Source organism: Vombatus ursinus, unplaced genomic scaffold (genome assembly GCF_900497805.2).
Source record: "Vombatus ursinus unplaced genomic scaffold, bare-nosed wombat genome assembly UNPS02014794.1, whole genome shotgun sequence".
In the NCBI taxonomy this organism is placed as follows: Eukaryota; Metazoa; Chordata; class Mammalia; order Diprotodontia; family Vombatidae; genus Vombatus; species Vombatus ursinus.
Genome location: NW_020954572.1, coordinates 16,631,160 through 16,655,132, shown reverse-complemented (window position 1 = coordinate 16,655,132; position 23,973 = coordinate 16,631,160). Strand labels below are relative to the sequence as shown.

At 40.1% G+C, this 23,973-nt stretch overlaps 1 protein-coding gene across 1 annotated transcript in view; it reads left to right on the top strand.

Moving 5' to 3' along the window:
- SLC28A2 (solute carrier family 28 member 2) overlaps window positions 1-23,973 on the top strand; it is a 61,305-nt gene that overhangs the window by 24,131 nt on the left and 13,201 nt on the right. The window contains exons 8-18 of the mRNA XM_027870018.1: window positions 1,449-1,562; window positions 4,581-4,658; window positions 6,088-6,168; window positions 6,840-6,920; window positions 12,179-12,304; window positions 12,979-13,109; window positions 13,666-13,834; window positions 14,208-14,405; window positions 15,299-15,380; window positions 16,862-16,960; window positions 17,195-17,309. Of these exons, the coding sequence (XP_027725819.1) occupies window positions 1,449-1,562; window positions 4,581-4,658; window positions 6,088-6,168; window positions 6,840-6,920; window positions 12,179-12,304; window positions 12,979-13,109; window positions 13,666-13,834; window positions 14,208-14,405; window positions 15,299-15,380; window positions 16,862-16,960; window positions 17,195-17,309 (1,274 nt within the window). The remainder of the gene's footprint in view (window positions 1-1,448; window positions 1,563-4,580; window positions 4,659-6,087; window positions 6,169-6,839; window positions 6,921-12,178; window positions 12,305-12,978; window positions 13,110-13,665; window positions 13,835-14,207; window positions 14,406-15,298; window positions 15,381-16,861; window positions 16,961-17,194; window positions 17,310-23,973) is intronic.

Here is a 23,973-nt window from a genome sequence, read left to right as displayed (position 1 = left end):
AGATAGATAGATAGATAGATAGATAGATAGATAGATAGATAGATAGAGGGCACAGGGTGAGTTGAAGATGAATGGGTGATATCTGGAGAATAAAATTAAGGGGTGAGAGAGGATTATACTGGGAGAAAGAGAAAGGGAGAGGTAGAATGGGGTAAATTATCTCACATAAAACAGACAAGAAAAGGCTTTTACAGTGGAGAGGAAGTGGGGAGAGGTGAGAGGGAATGAATGAATCTTATTCTCATTGGATTTGGCTTGAGGAAGGAGTAACATACACACTCAATTGGGTACGGAAAGCTATCTTACCCTACAGGAAAATAGGGGGGAAGGGGATAAGAGAGGGGCAAATGATTGGGGGTGGACAGATTTAGGGAAGGAGTAATCAGCAGCAAACACTTCTGAGGAGGGACAGGGTCAAAAGAGAGAATAGAATAAAAGGGGGGTGGGATAGGATGAAGGGAAATATAGTTAGTTTTCCACAGCAAGACTACTATGGAAGTGTTTGGCATGACTACGCAAGTATAACCTGTATCGAGTTGCTTGCCTTCTCAATAAGGGTGGGTGGGGAAGGAGGAAGGGAGAAAATTTGGAACCCAAAATTTTGAAAACAAATGTTAAAAAATTGTTTTCACACACAACTAGGAAATAAGATATATAGGAAATGGGGTATAGAAATCTATCTTGCCCTACAGGAAAATAGAAGAAGAAGGGGATAAAAGAAGGGGGGGAGATAGAAGGGAGGGCAGATTAGGGGAAAGGGTATCCAGAATGCACGCTGTCTTGGGATTGGGAGAGGGTCGAGATAGGGAGAAAATCTGGAACTCAAAATCTTATGGAAGTGAATGTTGAAAACTAAAAATAAATAAATTAATGAATTTTAAAGTGCCAAAAAATTGAATGCTGAATTTTTCAGGAGACATATAAAATTTAAATTCAAATGAAAAAAATTATACTTTAACATTCATTTTTTAAAATGTTGAGCTTCCAATTATCTTCCTCCCTGCAGCTCCTTCCCCACCCGTTGCCAAGGCAAGAAATGTATCAATTACATGTGTGAAGTCATATAAAACATTTTCATATTAGCCATGTTGAAAAAAAGCAAGAAAAATAAAGTAAGTGAAAAAAATATGATTCAATCTGCACTCAGAGTTTTGGTTCTTCCTCTGGATGTAAATAGCATTTTTCTTCATGATTTTTTTGGAATTGTCTTGGATCATTATGCTGATTAAAGTAGCTAAGTCTCTCACACTCGTTTGAACCTCACAATCACTCTGTGAGGTAGGTGCTATTATAATCTCCATTTTATAGATGGGTAAACTGAGACAGGGAGGTATTGCCCAAGGTCACATAGCGAATAAATGTCTCAGGAAGGATTCATACTTAGGTCTTCCTGACTCCAAGTCCCATCTCTATTCACTGTGCATCTAGCTACCTCTTCTTAAACCCAGGTGTCCTGGAGAGCTGTGTTTTGGGGTCTTATGCTGGAATTTGCTCTTGGCATCTTGGTCATCCGAACTGATCCTGGATTTGCTGCATTTCAATGGCTTGGTGAACAGATTCAGGTATGGGAAGCTGGGCTCTAGGTTCTATTCTGCCTCGGGATCCTGGAAAGAGAGGGTTTGGGAGAAGGGAGAAAGGGAAATTCAAATCCCCACTAGGAAGAGTTCTCAGGGAAAGAGATCCAAATATATAAGGAGATTGCAAATGAAGTATGAGTAAGGCTATTAGACAGACAAGAAGACAGGCAGAATCAAGATGGTTGTGTAAGAGCCAACATTTTTGCTTAGGTATCGCAACACATCCCCTCCACAACAGCCAAAAAAACACCCCAAGCAATTCTGATCAGGAAAGCTGAGATAGGGAGGATTTTTTCAGTACTTCCCTATGCCAAGGACAGAGTTCATTGGCAAACCTAGAAATGGCAGGACCAGTTAGGAGTCAGTGACATCTATTTTACTGCATGTGGATTGTTCTACCAAGGAGCTCAGAGCCTGATGCTTCACCGAAGGTCCTGAAAGTCTTCCCATGTGCAGAGGCTAGAAAGGAAAGCCCACTGTACTTGATAGATGGTCAGGTGACTTACAGCATCTGCATTCTGGCCAGAGAGATACACAGCATCAGACTGATGATCACTGGACACACCACTGAAAGGCAGCTTACCACATACTGGACTCTTTTTTAATGTTTTTTTAAAATTTATTTTGATTTATCAATAATCACTTCCATATGCTTTTGAGTTTTAAATTTTTCTCCCCTTCCTTCCTCACCTCCTTCCCCAAGACAGTGCACAATCTGATATAGACTATACATATGTATTTCTATTAAACATATTTTCACATTAGTGTTGCTGTAAGTAAGACTTAGAACCAATAGGAGGAACCTCCAGGAAGAGGAAACAAAACACAACAGAAGAGAAAAAATTGGTATGCTTCAATCTTCATTCAAACTACATAGTTCTTTCTTTGGATGTAGATAGCATTTTCCATCATGAGGCCTTTGGAGATGTCTCAGATCCTTGCATTGCTGAGAAGGGCTAAGTCTATCAATATTAGTCATTGCACAATGTGGCTGTTACTGTGTACAACGTTCTCCTGGTTCTGCTCACTTCACTCAGCATCAGACCATACAAGTCTTTCTAGGTTTTTCTAAAGTGTGCCTGCTTATCATTTCTTATAGTACAATAGTATTTCATTACATTCATATACCACAACTTTTCAGCCATTCCCCAATTGATGGGCATCCCCTCAATTTCCAATTCTTTGCCAGCACAAAAAGAGCTGCTATAAATATTTTTGTACATGTGGGTCCTTTTCCATTTGTATGATCTCTTTGGGATACAGCCCTAGAAGTACTATTGCTGGGTCAAAGGGTATGCACATTTTTATAGCCCTTTGGGCATAGTTCCAAATTGCTCTCCAAAATGGTTGGATCACTTCACAACTCCACCAACAATGTATTAGTGTTCCAGTTTTCCCACATCTTCTCCAACACTTATCATTTTCCTGTTTTGTCATGTTGGTCAATCTGATAGGTGTGAGGTGGTACCTCAGAGTTGTTTTGATTTGCATTTCTCTAATCAATAATGATTTAGAGCATTTTTTCATATGACTATATATGGCTTTAGAATAAGCAAAGGTATTGGAATAGGCAAAATAGGTATTAGAATAGGCAAAGAAGAAACAAAGCTATCACTCTTTTCAGATGATATGATGATATACTTAGAGAATCCTAGAGAAAAATGATTTGAAATAATAAAAAACTTTAGCGAAGTTGCAGGCTGTAAAATAAACCCACATAAATCATTGGCATTTCTATATATTACCTGCAAAACCCAACAGCAAGAGATAGAAAGAGAAATTCCATTTAAAGTTACTGTAGACATTATAAAATATTTAGGAGTCTCCCTACTGAAACAAACCCAGGAACTCTATGAACACAATTACAAAACACTTTTCACACAAATAAAGTCAGATCTAAATAACTGGAAAAACATCAGTTGCTCATGGGTGGGCCAAGCTAATATAATAAAAATGACAATTCTACCTAAGCTAATTCACTTATTCAGTGCCATACCAATCAAACTACCAAAAAATTATTTTAAAGAGATAGGAAAAATAATAACAAGATTCATTTAGAATAACAAAAGGTCCAGAATATCAAGGGAACTAATAAAAAGAAATGCAGGGGAAGGTGGCCTAGCCATTCCAGATCTTAAATTGTATTATAAAGCAGCCATCGTCAAAACTGCCTGGTACTGGCTAAGAAATAGAGTGGTGGATCAGTGGAATAGGTTAGGTACACAAGACACAGTAGTCAATGACTATAGTAATCTATTATTTGATAAACCCAAAGACCCCAGCTTCTGGGATAAGAACTCAATCTTTGACAAAAACTGCTGGGAAAACTGGAAAAGAGTATGGCAGAAACTAGGCATAGACCAAAATCTTACACCATATACCAAAATAAAATCAAAATGGGTTCATGATTTAGATATAAAGGCTGATACTGTAAGCAAACTGGGAGAGCAAGGAATAGTTTACCTATCAGATTTATGGAGAACAGAAGAATTCATGACCAGACAGGAGATAGAGAACATTACAAAATGCAAAATGGATAACTTTGATTACATTAAATTGAAAAGTTTTTGCACAAAGCCAATGCAACCAAGATTAGAAGAAAAGTAGAAAATTGGGAAAGAATTTTTACAACTAGTGTCTCTAATAAGGGCCTCATTTCTAAAATATATAGAGAATTAAGTCAAATTTATAATAATATAAGTAATTTCCCAATTGATAAAAGGATATGAACAGGCAGTTCTCACATACTGGATTCTTAACGGTCTCAAGTGTGACACCAGCACAAGGAAGTCCAACAGTGATGTGTTTGTATGTGTGTGCATACCACAAAAAGGGGGAGTATCAGCATTTTCACAGGCCTTGACTGGGCCTTGCTTTGAGTCACCGAAAGAGGACCTCCTAATTGTGTGGCCTATGAACCCAAGCACAGTTTAGTGATGAATACAATTGATCTTTTGCCCCATCGCTCTTCCTCATCTTTGCCTTGTTTTTCTTTCTCTTTAGATTTTCCTCAATTACACAGTGGCTGGTTCCAGTTTTGTCTTTGGGGATGCTCTCATCAAAGATGTTTTTGCCTTTCAGGTGACACCTCTCTTTGTGGGTGGAAATGGGGAGTAGGTGAATAGCAGCTGATCCAATGTGGGGGGGGGGGTGTGGTGCAATAATGACTTTTAACAACAGGCTTTAGTGATGGCCACATAAAAGCCCTCATAGTCATGAAAGTGAACTAATGAGCTGTCCTATGAAGTCAGGCTTGCAAAGGAGTAGGTCAATCTGGCAGTATGATCTTAATTGGATTTCAATAGATACAAGGATCTCAGGGATCTCAAGCCCTCATTGGCTAAGTTCTTACTCTGTGCCAAGAAATGTACAAAGTGCTGAAGTTACAAACAGGAAAATGAGACAGTCCTTGCTCTCCAGAATGTCCACTCTCTGATTGGGGAAGATAAGACATAAAACACAGTTGAGCTGCAGAAGTTTATAGCAGGGTGGATGACAAAGCTCAGTATCTTTAGGTCAGATGACAATGCCAGGGGACTACAGGGTGCAGAAGCAGAGCATAGGGTAAGGCCTGGGGGAGCTTGGAAGGCAAGGGCAGGGCAGATGGCAAGGGCTGGAGATCTTCCATGTCACTGGAAGAAATGGAATTGTTGACTTGCATCTCATTTAAATCTTGTATGAAGTCAAGCAGCAAGGGGGGATAGGGCCTGCATCCCATATGAATTTTGGGCTGAGGGATGGAGGGCTGGGGAAAGAGGAAGAGGAAAGACAAAACGGGAAATGGCACACTTAGGATTCTTTTGATGGCTATCACCTTCAGAAACTAGATTCACTTTCTGTGGGAAGTAAGATTCAAGTAAGTTTGGTTCTGTGGGAGGATAGACTCACCATTTCAGTTTCCTCCTAAATTAGCTTGTATTTCATAGTTATTAAGGATATGTACTGTGCTGGGCACTGTACTGGACCTTGTGCTCTCAGAGAGCTTCGGCCTGCTAAGGTGGCATGACATACTGTCATCGTATAATGTATCAATCAGCAAACATTTATTAATCAAATATTGTACCTATATTCCAGGCACTATACTAGGTGCTTAGATATAAAGACCAAAATGAAATAGTCTCTTCCCTCAAGGAGCTTACATTCTATCAGAGGAAACCAAATGAACATCTATAAGCACATAAAAATAAATAACAAAATAAAAACAAGTTAATGGTAGTGGGAATAGAGAGGCACTTATAACTCGGTGGAATCAGTAAAGGTTTCATTTAAAATGCTGCCCTTGACCTAAGCTTTGAGGGAAACTAGGCATTCAAAGAGATAGAGCTGAGTGCATTACAGGTATAGGTCAGCCTGTTCAAAGGCTCCGCAAGGGGTGGGAACCACAATTTCTCTAGTTAGACTAGACTGGACTGCAAGGCAGGTGAAGGGGAGTTATCTGTTTAACGGTGTAGGAATGAGATCTAAATGCCACATCTCCTCTCTTAAATGCCTCTTGCCATTCTCCTTCTAGGCCTTACCAATCATCGTCTTCTTCAGTTGTGTGATGTCTGTCCTCTATTACCTGGGACTCATGCAGTGGGTGATTGTGAAGGTGGGTCCTGCCCCGACTCAGGTCATGAGATAATCCATTCTTTATGATCTTTGGAATCCAAACAAGTGGAGTCTCAGGGCTGAAATGCTTTAGAAAGTACCCAAGTCTAAGGCACAATATAGCCAAACTAGAATTCAGTGTTATATCCCTCTAAGTAGCATTGGCACCAAATTGAGTAAATTAGGCTTCTCTATTTAATTAACTTTTTTTTTAAAGAAATGAATTATATTCAATTGGCTTTTTCTGTTGTTTAAAGCAACAAATACTTCCAACAAAGAATGTGACTGATTCATCTGATAGAACAAATCTCTCTTCCCTTCCCAAACACACACCCTCAATAATAGCTCACAATTATATGGCACTTGGGGCAGCTAGGTGGCACAGTGGACAGACCACCGGCTCTGAAGTCAGGACGAGCTGAGTTCAAATCTGGCCTCAGACCAAAAACTTGACACTAGCTGTGTGACCCTAGGCAAGACCCAATTGCCTAAAACAAACAAACAAACAAACAAAAGAACAATTATATGGCACTTAAAAGTTTTTGGAAGTGGTTTACATGGGTCATCTTTTTTGATTCTTATAACAACCTTTGACCTTTATGGGCCCTGATTTCCTCATCTGTGAAATGAGGGGGTATGACTATGATTTAATGTATCTTTTTTTCTTTCTAGATTGCCTGGATTTTGCAAATTACCCTGGGCACCACAGCCACAGAGACCTTGAGTGTGGCAGGGAACATCTTTGTGGGTATGGTAAGCAACATACAACCTCTTGGTCTCTTTGTAGTTCGGTTTGCTGTTCTTCAGCCAGATTCTTCACTTTCTTAGGGAGTATGGATAGATACTACCTTGGTCACTGACAGAGCTCCTTTTTATCCCAGGAATCTCAAAGCACTTCCTGGCTCAGGTATCATTTCTGTATCTTTGACCACAGGCTCAGAGGGATGGGTAATGGGAAGAGAGAAAAGGTTGGCTCCCGTATTGGTCTGCCAGTAATATAGTCAATCCTCAACTTTCACAGGGGCAACATTCCTAGAAAATGGTGTGAAAGTTAAAAACATGAATGACGACACATTGAACCTATGAGAAATAAGGGGTTCGGTTTCTGTGACCACCAAAAGCTATACTCTTCCTCTAGAGATTGCTGAAAATATACTTTTCTGCATACAATTCTTTACAATCAAATATTATTTCTGATAGTATATATTTTTCCTAACATAGTAACCATGAAATAACCCATAAAATGCAGTATACAAAATAAAATTGGTAACATGCAAAACAGGGACAGCTAAGTGGCGCAGTGGATACAGTGTTGGGCCTAGAGTCAGAAGGACCTGAGTTCAAATCTGATGTCAAACACTTACAAACTCTGAGACCCTGGACAACTCACTTAACTCTCTTTGCCTCAGTTTCCTTATCTATAAAATGAGCTAGAGAAGGAAATGGCAAACTACTCTAGTATTTTTGCCAAGAAAACCTCAAAAGGGGTCACAAAGAGATGATCAACAACAACAACAAAAAAAATCCAACAAAAAACATGCAAACATTTTTTCTTTTAATTCCCTAGAATTCTATGACCTTTTATGCCAATATCTCAATAAAAAATTGATTTCAGACAATACTCACTTTTTATAATGAATGAAATCTACAGTACGATAAATACTGTGCAGCAAATAAAATTCTAAAAACTAAAATATTTTTTAACTTGAATGTTACCTTCCACTGTGTCAGATGATGATATGAGGGCATTGTACTGTATACTATACTGTCAGCCTCTGAAAACCAAGGGAGAGGTTGATGGGACTTTAGTCACTGCTGTCAGAAGACAGAGGCCTCGACATCACCTCTGACACCTCGTCTTTTATGACTGGTGGATGGCGCTGGAGCTTGTGAAGGACTCACCAAGTTGAAATAATCCATCAGCTACATCTGCTTCATGAGTTCTTTGAGATCCTTAAGGATTGCAGAGTATAGGAGCATTGCAGAGCTGAGTTCACGTTTAACCCTGAAGCTGTAATCAATGTTGGGATTGGCAGCTTTGTTGTCTCTAGTCAGCTGGTCAATTACGCCAACCTATCATTTAAGCCTGGAAACTGTGAGTGACATAATCTTGGAAGCTCATTCATCATCATCATCTTTGCACTCCAGAAAACCTTCCTGAGTCATCTCATCTAAATCCTCATTGATCAGTTCCTGGGGTTTCTCCTGCAAGATGTCAGAGACGTCTTCTCCCATATCCTTGAACCCTTTGCCTCCAGAGGTGTGCACTAGACACATGATTGCTTCAGCATTCAACCTTACTGCTTCATCAACACCTTTAAACCCTTCAAGACCCTGGATATAAGCATGCCATATGTTTTTCCAGCAGTTATTCAAGGTGGCCTGTGAAATATTTTCTCAGGCTACAGTAATACAATCTATGACTTGAAGCACATGGACAGATTTCCAGAAATCCATCATGGTGTTTTCTGGGTTTGTTTCCAAGTAGTTGCAGGCATGGCAGTAGCTTTCCCCGGTATAATGGAACTTGAAGACTCTTATGGTTCTCTGATCCATAGGCTGGAACAAAGATGTGGTGTTAGGTGGCATCAAAACAACTTCTACATTTTTGTGGGCATTTTCCAGCTGCTCACAAATATGCACTGGTATGTTATCAAGATTAAAAGAACCTTGAATGGTTCTTTCTCCACAGATATCATTCTACCTCTGGAATGAAGCAGTTGTTGAATCAGTCCCAGAGGATCTCTGCAATCATCCAGACTTTCTATTCCAGTGCCAATGCACTGGCATTCTGGTCTTGTTTTTTCCTTTCAAAACCCGGGAATTTGGGACTCAGTAGATCATCAGTGGCTTCCACTTGAAGTTACTGCTGGCATTGATACACAACATAGGATCAAACAATTCTTAAAAACTTGAACCTGGGGGCTTTGGCGATGACTTTTGTTATGTGTGTGCACTTTCCTACCTGTTTCATAAACAGACCAGTCTCATCAGCATTAAACACTTCCTCTTTTTCTCAATCAGCGTGTTCAACATGTTCTGAAACTCGGCAGCAGCCATAGCATCAGCAGAACCAGCTTCACCAGAAAGTTTCACATTTTTTTAAACCATATCATAACTTAAACAATACATCCACCCCTCGCTGGCTTACAAAAGGCTTCACATTTTCTTCACCCATTGTAACATGCTTATAAATTTGTTGGGCCTTCAATGGGGTGGTTGCCATATTGGCCACACTTTTTAATTCTTTCACCATTTCATTTACTCACAAACTTAGCCACTTTTTCATTTTTTCAATTCCCTCATCACGCATTTGAGTGTTTATTTTATTTTAAAGGAAAAAAAATCACTCCATTTCCATGCTTTTAAGAATTTTTAATATAAATGGATGCTGTTTTAAAATGAAAGCCATTTTCTGCATCTTATAAAATAGAATTATAAAATTTCTCCATCGTTATTATAAAATAATATTATTTTAGTGTCTTTTCTTATCAATATGTTCTATTATACTGATGTATTCTTACAACCTTCCTGCCATGCTGCCTAAGCTCTGACTATTGTTCTCATCTCCTTCCATAACAACCTTGGATTTTGCCCTTGGGTTTTCTGGCTCTAATAGGTGAGCTTTTGCCTCATTTTACCAGGAAGCAAGCCTCTAAAATACTTCCTGGCTTTTTAAAAATCTGTTTTTTTTTAATCTTTTTATGATGGGTGTTCTAAGATAGCATCTAATCCTTTATAACAGATAAAAGCATTTAGTTTGATGATCTGTTTATTACAGAAGTTCTGCCCTTTGTTGTGAAATTCATTTCAAGATTTGGATGCTTTTTTTAAGCTTCAGGTCAAGAGTTCTTTGAGGTTGGACCTTTTCTCAGTGAATTGCTCAAAACAGGCCTTGATTTTTATATGTACATCTTTTGATTTTTAAAAAGAATGCTTAGCTTTGCTGGGAAATTGATTTTAGCATGAATTCTAATACTTTATAACTTTATAACATAGTACAGCTTAGTTTCTTCTATTATGTCTTATTTTTATAGAAAAAATCTTGTGAAATTTAAAATGGTATTTTTTGATATGTGATGACATTTTTCTTGATTGCTTGCAGGATTATCCTCTTATTGTAGTAGTTTTAAAGCTTGACAATGATATGCCAGAGTGAATTTAAATTGGGGTTTTTCCTTACTAACATCCTATGAATTTTATTTATTTTCAATCTTGACCTTGATTTCTACATTTCTGGAACATTTTCTTGTATAACTTCCTGAATCATAGTGATTACATTACTAATTCTATTTCTTCCCTAATTCCTTCAGTGTGCCTTTTATCTACTTATTGTGTCTTGAGAAAATTCTAGCTTTGCTTCTGATAATCCTGTCAATGTTATTTCAATATCTTTTTCTTCTGGTCTTTTTGCCTGTTTCTTTTAATTTATAATACAAGATGTCCCAGAAGTCTTAGAGAAGTTTTAAGCCTGCCTTAATTTTAAGAGACTTAACTTATAGGACACCCTGTATTTTGTCATTGTGTTAGAGCTTTTCTTTGGTTCATCAGTTTTTAGTGGATTTTTACATTTTATTTTGAAGATTCTGGTTGTTTTCTTTTTCTTGTGTTTCTATTGCTATTTTTAAGGGAAATGTTGATGACGTAGGCTTCCTTGTGACCTCTATCATATTTTTTTGTCAGCCCCTATGTCCCTATATCCGTGAATATAGCTGTTTAATTTTAGTTTCCATGCATTCTAAGGCCAGTTGTCTCAAGTACAACAAACACAGCATGTGGATTTTCAGAGGTTTTTTCCATGTTTATTTATTTGTTATTTATTTACAAACATTTATATTTATCCAAACTTTCTAATCCTTCATGACTAAGTCTTCTCTTCTTCTGTTCCTCCTTCTTTTTCTTTCACAAGGATTTAATGATGATCTACTATGTGCTTCATTCACATTCATTCACAGGAACTGTATTTTCTTCACCAAATGCCTAAAAAATGTCAGTACACAGTTGGTGTTCAATATATGTTTCTGATTGAATAACTGGATCATAGGAGTAGTGTCTCATCAAATGACATAGAGTTAAAAACAAGATAGACCTTGACTGTAGATTCTATACTTCATTCATTTATTCAACATCCAATGAACATTTATTAAATGCCTAGTATGTACTTAGATGTGGTATGCTCAGAAGGCACAAAATAAATATGAAAAATAGTCTCTTCATCTAGGAGCTTATAACTTAGCAGTATAGAAATAAATGTTTGTTGATTGATTGATCCTGTAGCACTTACTGCTGATGCTGATTCAGAGTCAGTTTCACTGAGGAGGGTTCTGAGTGTCCCCTAACAATCTAAGGCAGCATAAGATCATAGGTTCATAGAATCATAGATTTGGAGGTGGAAAAGACGTTAGGGGCTATCTGATGCAACCTCCTCATTTTACAGATGGAGAAACTGAAGTCTGAGGAGGTTAAATGCCTTGTCCCAGGTGACACAGATAGTAAATGGCAAAGATGGGATTTGAACCAAGGTTCAAACTCTTAGTCCAAATCCACTGCTCTTTTCACTATACCGTGCTGATTAAATGCCGCAATGAGTGAGACAGACACAGAGAGCTAGGAGATTGCTCAGAGAAGGGTAAAGTGATTCTTAGATCTGCATATGTCTCCATATTCCATCACCCTCCTGTGTTGCTTTTCTTCTCAGTGTAGTAAGCCAATGAACAAGAACCCAATGAATAATAAACCTATAAACAAGAGATTGTTCTCTTCCTGTCATCCCAAATACTGCCCTCTCAGTATACCATTGTTTCTATTTCTACGTCAGTGGGGATAATAATACTTGAAATACCTACCTCACAGGGTTGTTGGGGGGAAAGTGTTTTATAAACATTAAAGAGGTTCCTCCTTGGGGGAATATACTCCTGATTCTTAGGCTGTGTCTTGGGCACAATAATGAGGATGATGGTGTTTAGAGTCACTCATGTCTACAAGCCCAACTGACTTTTTCTTCTTTCCAGACAGAAGCACCTCTGCTGATTCGGCCATACCTGCCAGACATGACATCTTCAGAGATCCATGCTGTTATGACTGGAGGTTTTGCTACCATTTCAGGGACTGTGTTAGGAGCCTACATCACTTTTGGGGTGGGCATTGATCTCTTAGCCTCTGTGTAAACCAGAGTGTCATGCTCTCTTCCATAGAGGCAGTAGCCATTCCCCAGAGAAAGTCTTCAAGAAGCTTTTCTGGTTTTGGGCTCCCCCTGCTCTTTTCATTTATGGTGTAAGCCTGGGACCTGGGGAACTTCAGCTCAGGTGCTTCAAGGTCCTAAGACATTCCTGTATGAGAGTAATCAGCTACCAGGAAGTCAGGAATGAACACATGTTATAGTACAAGGAATTAAGACTTGAGTCTTAATGTGTTAGGAGAATTTTGGTTCTCTCCTAAGTAAAATAACCCAAATGAACATATAATCATGAACAAGAGATTGTCCTCTTGTCATCCCAAATACTACCCTCTCAGTATACCATTGTTTCTATTTCTAGGTCAATGGGGATAATAATGCTTTCAATACTTATCTCATAAGGTTGTTGGGAGGCAAGTGCTTCTCCAAACCTTAAAGAGCTTTATAAATGTGAGCTATTATTATTATTGTTTTGTGGTTGTTATCCTGCTAGGTTCCCTTCTGCCATGTTTCTTGGTTGTTTTCAGTTTATTTGTAGATAACAGAATGCCCTGGCACTCAGGGCAATCCTTGGCACCAATTGGCAAGCTGTCTCGGGTTCTGAACACATACTGACCTTGAGATCTGACCTTTCAGATTGATCCTGCATCCTTGGTTTCTGCTTCTGTGATGGCTGCTCCTTGTGCCCTTGCCCTGTCCAAGCTGGTCTACCCAGAAGTAGAAGAATCCAAGTTCAAGAATAAGGAAGGAGTAAAATTGCCCCGTGGGTGAGTCCAGTGGAATACATTACCTGGGAGATTGTGCGGTAAAGGCCACACACAGAGGCAGGAGAGAGCAGTAGAATCAGGTTCCATGTCTTGTCTAGCTGACGCACCATGGTAAGAAGAGTCTGCCCTCTCCTGACTCATCACAGTTCCCAAATAATCCTTGTTTCCTTTCCTAACATTGGCACGCCCTCTGGCCTGTTGTCTCTGTAGCTCAGCATCACAGAGTAGGTGCTTAATAAAATATTTGTTGATTGATTGATTGATTCTGTAACGTTTATTTTTGATACTGGTTCAGAGTCAGTTTCACTGAGGAGGGTTCTGAGTGCCCCATCCCCCATGGAGCTAGCTCTCTATCCCTTTCCCATTACAAGAACAGAGGAGACTCTTATCCCTAGCAGGGTAGAGGATGCGGAGCCACAAGAAAAATTCCAAGTTGGTCCCTCTGAGTGGGACCCTCCCCCCAACACACATACACACACACACACACAGTTGCCAACACTGGGACGACTACAGCCCCTCGTTCTTTTTTACCTGTTATCTTTGATGACAATCACAGAGATCAGAAGAACATTCTAGAAGCCGCCAGCAGCGGTGCTGCGGACTCTATAGGACTCATTGCTAACATTGCTGCCAATCTCATCGCCTTTTTGGCTGTGTTAGCCTTTATCAACGCTGTCCTTTCCTGGCTGGGGGAGATGGTGAACATAGAGGGACTCAGCTTCCAGGTAATGTATGTCACTTTGGCCCATCACAGTCCATTTCCCTCTGATGGGGTCAGGTTGGTACCAGTACTGTGCCTGTTCCCTTGATCCTATATAAGATACAGAGAAAACTAGAAGGATGGGAGAGACTGAGCCCTGGCTACAAGGGATAGATGTTCTTTCTTTCTTTTGGAGGCAGTTGGGGTTAAGTGACTCATCCAGAGTCACACAGCTAGTAAGTGTCTGAGGTCAGATTTCAACTCAGGTCCTCCTGACTCGAGGGCCAGTGCCCTATCCACTGTGCCACCTAGCTGCCCCTGGGATGCATGTTCTTACCTGGCCTTTGCCTGGAGAGACTCAAATTCTCATTTTCTCTCTCTCTGTCTCTCTCTCTCAGGTCATCTGTTCCTATGTCCTACGGCCCATTGTTTTCATGATGGGTGTGAACTGGGAAGACTGTCCAATGGTAGCTGAGATGCTGGGGACCAAGTTCTTCCTGAATGAGTTTGTGGCCTATGAACGGTTGTCTCAGTACAAGAACAAACGTCTCTCTGGGATTGAGGAGTGGGTCGGTGGTGAGAAACAGTGGATTTCTGTAAGTGGTCCATACAGAGAGATATGGAACGCTACAGGGTCTCAGCCAAGGCTACCCATGTGCAGAAGGGAGCTGCCATGGAAAATGCTGGGGCAGGTTCCAGGCCCTACTTGCAGGTTCCTAGGACGAGCCCAGCGAGGCAAACCCAGTAGCAGCCTTCTGTCTTAGGCCCTTGAACTTCCTTGAGGTCTGTATTGTTTCTCCTTCATCTTTTATCGTTTTTTCTCTTCAGTCTAGCTCTGGATCTTGATAGAGTGGTTGACTGTTGAGAGGGATAATTTTCTGGTGTTCTGATAGTCTCATTCTTCACTTAGAGTCTTAAATTAACTCTTTGCATTTCCTTGATGTGTAACTTCATGATCTGTCTCTCTCTCAAAATATCTTTAGTATATGTGTATATGTATATATGTATTGTTAACATTTATGTAGCACCTACTATGTGCCAGGTACTATGCTTTACAAATGTTATCTCATTTGATCCTCATGACAAGTTAGGTACTGTTAATATCCTCATTTTACAAATGAGGAAACTAAGGCAAGCAGAGGTTAAGTGACTTGCCCAGGGTCACACAACTAGTAAGTGTCTGAGGCTGGATTTGAACTCAAGTCTTCCTGACTCCAGCTCTACTACTCTATCCACTAGGCCATAAACACACACATATGTGTCTGTATATATGTGTATAGGCAGCTTATATATACCATATATACACACACAATATATGTGTACATACATATAGACATACATAGCTAGATGTCCTGCGTCTGTGTTGGTATGCACACAAAAATTATACACACACACACACACACACACATATATGTGTTTATATATATGTGTGTGTGTGTGTATACATATACACACACTTATACATGTGTCTAAAGTTTTTTTCTTCCAGGTGAGAGCAGAAATCATCACAACTTTTTCACTGTGTGGATTTGCTAATCTCAGTTCGATGGGGATCACATTAGGAGGCTTAAGTGAGTTATAGGAAATCCTTATGTCTCTTGAAAGCTATAACCAAGGCCTCAGCAAGACACTGAAAGCCTTGTAATTTGCAGCCCTGATACCACAAAGTCAGGTGCACCTAGGCAGAGAAATTGTAGCTAGGATAGACCCACCCAACTGGAAATACCAGAGCAGCAGTTAATTAAGTGGAGAGAAAAATGGGCTGGGGAGATTAGTGTTTATCCTCGGAGATGTCAAACATGGAGTCACAAGTCACATGCAACCTGAACCAGATTAAAATGTAACTGGGAAATATTTAACAAAATAAATAAAATGCCATAAAATATAGTTAATACTATATTTTAAAAACAAGTCAATATGCTGCTTGCAGAAACCCTTGTATAAGGATTAATAGCCCCCGTGTCTATTTGAGTTTGACTCCTTTGGTCTAGATTCACCATCATGTGGTGGATGAGATGCTTTTAAATTAAAAGAGATTCACCACCCCTCCCCAATTCCCCCTTCCCCCATTCTTGAGTAACCATTTTCCTTTAGATAGATTAGGTCTAAGATAGATCCGCCTTATAATGAATTCTGATCTATGATGAAAAGTATTATAGTGACATTTATATCTTTGACACTTAATGAGTAAAATGCTAATTGCATGCAAATTTGCATGCTTTATTTGTGATCTGACAGCTGAAGTGCTTTCTGTGTTTAGATTGCAGCCTTGGCTACCCCTATCTGAGCACAAATTCACAGAGAATCTGTGTCAAAGGCACATAGGAGGAAAACTGCCTATCCATTTTTACCTCATTTATTTTCAGGGACAAAATCATTAACTTTATTGATTTGGCTGCTTATTGAGTTGTGTTCATTAGAGATTTTTGCATCATTTCTTTTCAATGCACCTTCTCCCCACCCCCCTGCTGTTCAGTACGCCTCTGCATTGCACTAATTCTGAAAGCTAGTTATTGATGAAATGTGAGAAAGCCTCTGAGAGGAAGACAAATACATTATGGCTAGGACTGAATGAATGGGGCCTTATTCCTGTCTCTCCAGAGGTTAATCTGACTCTGGCCAAGCCTTGGAAATTCTGACTGGGAAAGGTCCAGGGAATTTGCTCCAATCTGGAGCAATTCCAAATCATCTTTGATCCATAGAACCCTTGGGATGTTGGAACAATTAAGGTACTATTGCTAAGACTTGGTCTTGGTATAGGCTGGTCCTGGAATTAATTCAGCCAGCCAATCTTGCCTTAAAACTTTTGCATTGGATACATCTCACATTCCTGGAGGTCTCCAGACCAGTAATCACTTAGAGCAGATACATAGCAACTCATGGAACCAGGCTGGGCTACTTTTATATCTGGCCTCTTAATGGTGAGGGTGGTAGGTTTTGAAGCATATGTTTTATTCTTCTGAATTATTGTCAGTGAGGGCTCACAGTAAGTTGGATTTTCTGGAATGCTAAATTCCAGTACTAAGTTCCTTTCCTCTCTCATTACCTGCAGCTTCGATGGCACCCACACGGAAGAGTGACTTTGCCAAGCTGGTAACAAGGGCCCTCTTGACAGGGGCCTGTGTATCCCTGGTCAATGCCTGTGTGGCAGGTAGGTGCCTCTGTCAACTGTCCTCATGGCTACTTATTGGTTTGGAACAGGACATATCCAAGAATAGTGATTGATTCTATCTAATTATCCAAACATCTAGGTAGAGAGAAGGTAACCCAATCCTATAGGATAAAGGAAAATCCAAGGGTTCTGAATTTACATTCCAAAGGACAGAGAAACCTCAGGAATGGGTTTAGGGCCTGCTTCATGTCTGATATTTTTATCTCCATCCAGGAATCCTCTATGTCCCCAGGGGGGCTGAGGCCAACTGTGCCTCTTTCCTGAACACAACAAATTTCACCAGTCCTAGTTATGAGATCTACGTGTGCTGCAGAGAATTCTTCCAGAGGTGAGGACCTTGTGATTCCTGGCTCCTTCTGCATCCCCTCAAAGGAGTCTCTTTATGGCAGAGGAATTGGTCAGGGGTCAGGTACTAACCTAAGGGGGAGGTACTAACCATGGAAACAATTTATATTATCTGAGTGCTAAATGTACCATGTGAAATGGAAAGGTTAGAAACTGTTCTTACATAGTAAGGGAATGTAGGAAGGAATTGGTTGCAGTTGTGGATAGGTAGATAAAAGGGAAAGGATGGCAGAGCCTGACTTTTTGGTCATGAGTGGTAAAGGTGAGGGGAAGAGGGACATCATGGTTGAAGATTATAAAGTCAAGTTCACCCACCTCTCCTCCCACAAAAAAGGGGGATATTTCAAGAAGGAGGTAGTTTTAGGATGCATAAAAGTATTATATTAAATTTATGTAATTCATTCGTCTCAAGGAGTAGTAAGACTGAAAATACATGAAAATAGGTTAGGTTTTAAAGGTGAGATCTATACCAAGATATTAATGGAAGTTAGTCCTTGAGAACCATGATGGGTTTTCACCAAAATGCCTTCTACAATTGTCAAAGGCAGACTTCTAAGCGAGATAGACTGCTAGCGTTAGATATTATCACAGTTTGTTATGGTAATCCAGGAAAAGCAGAATTTCTTAACCTGGGCTCTGTGAACTTCTATTTTTAAAAATATTTTTATAATGATTTCAATGTAATTGGTTTCCTTTGTATTCCTATGTATTGAATTTTATGCATTTAAAAATATTATTCCAAGAAAGGGAATAGGTTTCCAAGGCCGCTACAGTGTTACAATGTCCATGACACAACTAAGATTACGAATCCCCATGTTGTAAAGATCACTCCAAAAGTAAAAATAGGTAGGTGGCTTTGTTTTGAGCTAAACTATGTTCTCGCTGATGAACACCACCCAAATGAAGTGTTTTTCCCCTGTCCTTTTTTTGCTCACCTAAGCCTGTGTTGACGTTGTACCTAGAGCCCCCGTCCTGGGAGCGATTTGGAACTAGGACAAGGCAGGATTCCTGCCTTACTGATTTACGCTACTCCTGGAGCCTGATCTTCCTTCCTTTGTGACCCAAGGGGAAAGAGGGTTGTTGTGTCCAATGAGCTATTAGATATAGGATGCCAGAGAAAACAGGACAAGTAACTGATGGGCCCAGAATCCCATTTTTCAAAGATTTATTAGCCAGCTAAGAACTTTAAACTAGGAAGCTTCATCAGCCCTGTCAAAGACATATGCAAAACACAGATGTATACCCAGGAATACTCATAGACCCTCATCCATCTCTGAATACATTCCCTTTCAGTGGGGACTAAGCACCTGCAAGCATCGTGGAGAAAGGTTTTCTTTTCAAGGAAATCATTTTGTGAAGGTTCTATTTCCTTGGATTGTTATGAAGTTAAAAAGGGTTCACCAAACCTCTGCAGGGCAAAGTTCTTTTTGTGCTTGTTCATTTGTTTGTTTTCCCCAGTGGATGTGGCTGATACTTTTGGTCTCTACTTAGCTCTGTATATCTTCTTTGCTTACTGTCCCAGTACCCAGGACCTAGGTTCAAATTTTGGGTCTGTCATTTACTACCTCTGTGAACAAAAAAGGGATGTACAGGTATTCAGGAAGACTAGTGGTGCAAGGAGTAAAAGCAGTGACTTGCTTAAGCTCTCCCCCAAACCCCTCCAAATACCTGTAAAAAAAGGCTCTAAACAAATTCTAAAGCAGCAGAAGCCACAAAAAGACAGAGTGAAACAAATTTACAGCCCAAGACAGCCTGGGTGGTTGATTGGAAAGGTATATTGTGCCAGGCAGGGAGAGAAGCACAGTTTGGTGTGGGAGTGCAGGCAAAGACCAGGCCTCAGTGAACCTGGAGCAGGCCTCAGAGGACTGAATCACAGGCAGCTGTGGCAGTTTCCAGACTTCTCAACCCAGGAACGACACAGACAACTTAGAAGGTCAGCGGAATAAGTCTGTGACCACAGTGAGAGAGAAGGTTGGTCCCAGCCCCAGTCCCTGGCTCAGCTGCAGGGCGACAGCTGCTTCCTGAGCTTCTGGTCCACAGACTGAGAGGGAATTGGGTGGCTGACCAGAGGGGGATTGCAGGATTCTCTTTGCAAGTGCTGAGGCAGGAATCTCTTGCTTTGCCCGTACTTGGATCTGGGTCACAGTTCTGGATGTTGATCCTGAGGAGAAGAGGAGTGCTGGCGTGGTAGAGCTTGTAGTGGTGATAGCGAGGAAATCCTCCTCATAGTTCCAAGACAGAAAAGAGTGCTTGTGGTCACTCATCAACAAGAGCACAGGCCAGGAAAGGAGTAAAACCTCGCCCTTGATCCTACCACCTTGGAAGAACTGAAGACTTACAGGTCCCTAGAAGTGTCTGTGAAAACAGCTGCACAAAACCCCCAAAGCTTGGGACAGTACATTCTCCACACTGGAAGCAGACCCCTACCTTAACAAAGAGTTTAAAACTCAAGAAATTGACTGGGATCATGAGCAAACAAAGGTGCAAAAAAAGTCCGTCCATAGAATCTTTCCTTGGTGACAAAGAAGATCAAAACGTACAACCAGAAGAAGACAACAAAGTCAAAGCTCCTACATCCAAAGCCTCCAAGAAAAATATGAATCAGTCCCAGGCCATGGAAGAGCTCAAAAAGGAGTTTGAGAAGCAAGTAAGAGAAGTAGAGGGAAAACTGGGAAGAGAAATGAGAGTGATGCAAGAAAATCATGAAAAACAAGTCAACAGCTTGCTAAAGGAGACCCAAAAAAATACTAAAGAAAGTAACACCTTAAAAAATAGCCTAACCTGAATGGCGAAAGAGGTCCAAAAAGCCAATGAGGAGAAGAATGCCTTAAAAAGCAAAATTGGCCAAATGGAAAAGGAAGTCCAAAATCTCACTGAAGAAAATACTTCCTTAAAAATTAGAATAGAACAATTGGAAGCTAGTGACTTTATGAGAAATCAAGACACTGTAAAACCAATTCAAAAGAATGAAAAAATAGAAAACAATGTGAAATATTTCATTGGAAAAAACTGACCTGGAAAATAGATCCAGGAGAGAGAATTTTAAAATTATTGGACTATCCAAAAGCCATGATCAAAAAAGGAGCCTAGACATCATCTTTCAAGAAATTTTCAAGGAAAACTGCCCTGATATTCTAGAACCAGAGGGTAAAATAGAAATGGAAAGAATCCACTAATCACCTCCTGAAAGAGATCCCCAAAGGAAAACTCCTAGGAATATTGTAGCCAAATTCCAGAGTTCCCAGGTCAAGGAGAAAATATTGCAAGCAACCAGAAAGAAACAATTCAAATATTGTGGAAACACAATCAGGGTAGCACAAGATTTAGCAGCTTCTATGTTAAGGGACTGCAAGGCATGGAATATAATATTCTGGAGGGCAAAGGAGATAGGATTACAGCCAAGGATCATCTACCCATCAAAACTGAGTATGATCCTTCAGGGGGAAAAATGGACATTAAGTGAAATAGAAGACTTTCAAGCATTCTTGATGAAAAGATCAGAGCTGAATAGAAATTTTGACTTTCAAATATAAGACTCAAGTGAAACATGAAGAGTTAAACAGGAAAGAGAAATCATAAGAGATATATTAAGGTTGAAATGTTTACATTCCTCCATGGAAAGATGATATTTGTAACTCATGAGACGGTAGTTGGAGGGAAAAAATTATATGTATGTAGATAGATAGATAGATAGATAGATAGATAGATAGATAGATAGATAGATAGATAGATAGATAGATAGATAGAGGGCACAGAGTGAGTTGAAGATGAAGGGGTGATATCTGGAGAATAAAATTAAGGGGTGAGAGAGGATTATACTGGGAGAAGAAGAAAGGGAGAGGTAGAATGGGGTAAATTATCTCACATAAAACAGACAAGAAAAGGCTTTTACAGTGGAGGGGAAATGGGGGAAGGTGAGAGGGAATGAGTGAATCTTATTCTCATAGGATTTGGCTTAAGGAGGGAATAACATACACACTCAATTGGGTATGGAAAGCTATCTTTCCCTACAGGAAAATAGTGGGGGAAGGGGACAAGAGAGCAGGGGGATGATAGGGGGAGGAAGGGGGTAATCAGAAGCAAACACTTCTGAGGAGGTACAGGGTCAAAAGAGAGAATAGAATAAATGGGGATGGGGGCGGGATAGGTTTAAGGGAAATATGATTTTTTACAACATGACTACTATGGAAGTGTTTTGCATAACTACACATGTATAACCTATAAAAAAAGAAAGAAAGAAATCTCTCCTGCCCTACAAGAAAATAGAAGAGGAAGAGGATAAGAGAAGGGTGGGGGAAGATAGAAGGGAGGGCAGATTAGGGGAAAAAGTATTCAGAATACACGCTGTCTTGGAGTTGGGGGAGGGACAAGATGAGAAGAAAATTTGGAACTCATAATCTTATGGAAGTGAATGTTGAAAACTAAAAATAAATAAATTAATAGATATTAAAAAAAAAAAAGACTAGTGGTATGAGGGCTGTTGAGTCCTTTTCAAGATTGTTTTCCACCTTTGGTGTCTACCTATTACCCAATTCTCACCTGTGGCTCCAAGACGCTATTGCATGTGCAGCAGTCACACCCTGCCTGGTAAAACTATCTAGGCAGAGGGACTAAACTATGTTGAGGGAAGCTGATGGGCCTTAAATCCATCAATGAGTTAGAGGGGTATCTACCCCAAGCATGTGAAGACTTCTCTAGCCAATGGGTGGATAAGAACAATTTGTTCCAAAGAGCCATGAAGTGGCAGAAGCAGGCACTGTGGAGTGCTTAGAGCTTGGTTGGACATAGAAGATGTCAAGGTCATCCATCCTAGGCCATCACCAGTCATCTTGACTTTTGTCTTGCCACTAAACTTTGATGACTCTGGAAGAAAGTGAGACTGATAATTTCATGTAATTCTGCCTCACTTAAATCCAATTTATGCATGAGTCAAAAGATATCACCTATACCATTTTACCATTTTTACCTGCTTTGAAGTCTTGTGGCAATGGGCAAGTGATGAAGCAGCAGGTGCAGATAGACTGGGGGCCATAGTCACAACCCTGCACACAGGTGGTGCAGGTATAGGGTCATCTTCCTGGACTGAAGCTACAGTGAGATGTGGCAGCTCTCTGGGAGTCTGAGCAACCTTTTTTAAGCAGTGTATTACTCACCTCCTGGCGTGAGGAAGGGGCTAGAAAAGATGTCCTAAAGGCTACCTAACTGAATCCTGGCCTGCTTCAGCAGGTGAGGATCTTACCTTGGGCAATAGAAACACAAAAAAATGTACAGAAACTTTTGTAGAGGTGATTCCACTCACCATGTGAGTATATGGTGAGATACATGCTTATGTACAAGAAAGCATGTGCAGTAGACCTAAAAGATGAATCGCTCTTGTTGTGAGAGAGCTCAACAGGTATCACATCTAAATAGCAGCCCTAAATGAAACCAGGCTGGAAAATGAAGGCCAGCTTACTGAAGTTGGAACTGGATTCACGTTTTTCTAGAGTGGCTGAAGTGATGGGGAACACCATGAGGCTGGTGAAGGTTTTGCAATCAAAACTAATATAGTCTACAAGCTTGTATGCCTCCCAAAAGGTGTAAATGATAGACTTATGACACTCATGACCACTTTCAGGAAAGCACCACATCACCATCATCAGTGCATATGCTCCCACCGTGATGAACCCTGATGAGGTCAAAGAAAAATTTTATGAAGACCTGGAGACCCTCATCATCAATGTGCTGAAAGAGGACAAGCTTCTAATTCTGGGTGACTTTGATACCAGAGTAAGAACAGACTAGCAGACATGGCAGTGAGTCCTTGGGAGGAATGGAGTCAGAAATAGCAACAGCAATGGTCACTTACTCCTGAAGACTTCTTTGTCTCATGACTTTCTCATCATCAACATTGTTTTCTGTTTACCTAAATACAATAAAACTTCATGAATACACCCTCATAGCATTGGCATTTAACGTTGGCATTTAATAGGCCATATAATTGTAAGGAGAAGAGACAAGATGTGAGAGTAATGAAGATGATGTGTAGTACAGAGTGCTGGACTGATCATATACTTATCCTCTCCAAACTAAACATTCTCATTCAACAAAAGCAACAGTCCCAAGGCAGGACGACTACCAGAAGACTTAATGTCTACGGATTAGAGCACTTCTCCAAGTGTGAACAGTTTGTTCCTGACTTGGAGGGAACTGAGCCAACACACAGTTGGCAACAGTGGAGCAGAAAAAGGAGTGAATAGCTTTCAGAGATTTGATGTACAGCACTGCATTTACTCATCTGGGCCAGAACACCTGCAAACATCAAGATTCATTTGACAAAAATGGTGGGGAAATTCAGAAGCTGCAAATGAAAAGTGTGAACTACACTGAGTTTACTACGGATAATTCATCTGTCTCTAAGAAGGTAGCGTTTAACTCCATCAAAAGTAAAGTGCAAGCAAAGCTTAGAGAAATGCAGATTCTTGGTTCAGTAAGAAGGCAGATGAAATTCAATTTTATTCTGATGGTAACAATCCAAAACACTTTTATGATGCCCTGAAGACTACTTATGGACCAAAGATCTTTGGTGCATCTCAGTTACTCAGGGCTGATGGAACCACTATAAAGGTAAAGGAAATAGGTTGTTCTGTGACAATCACAGGGGACTC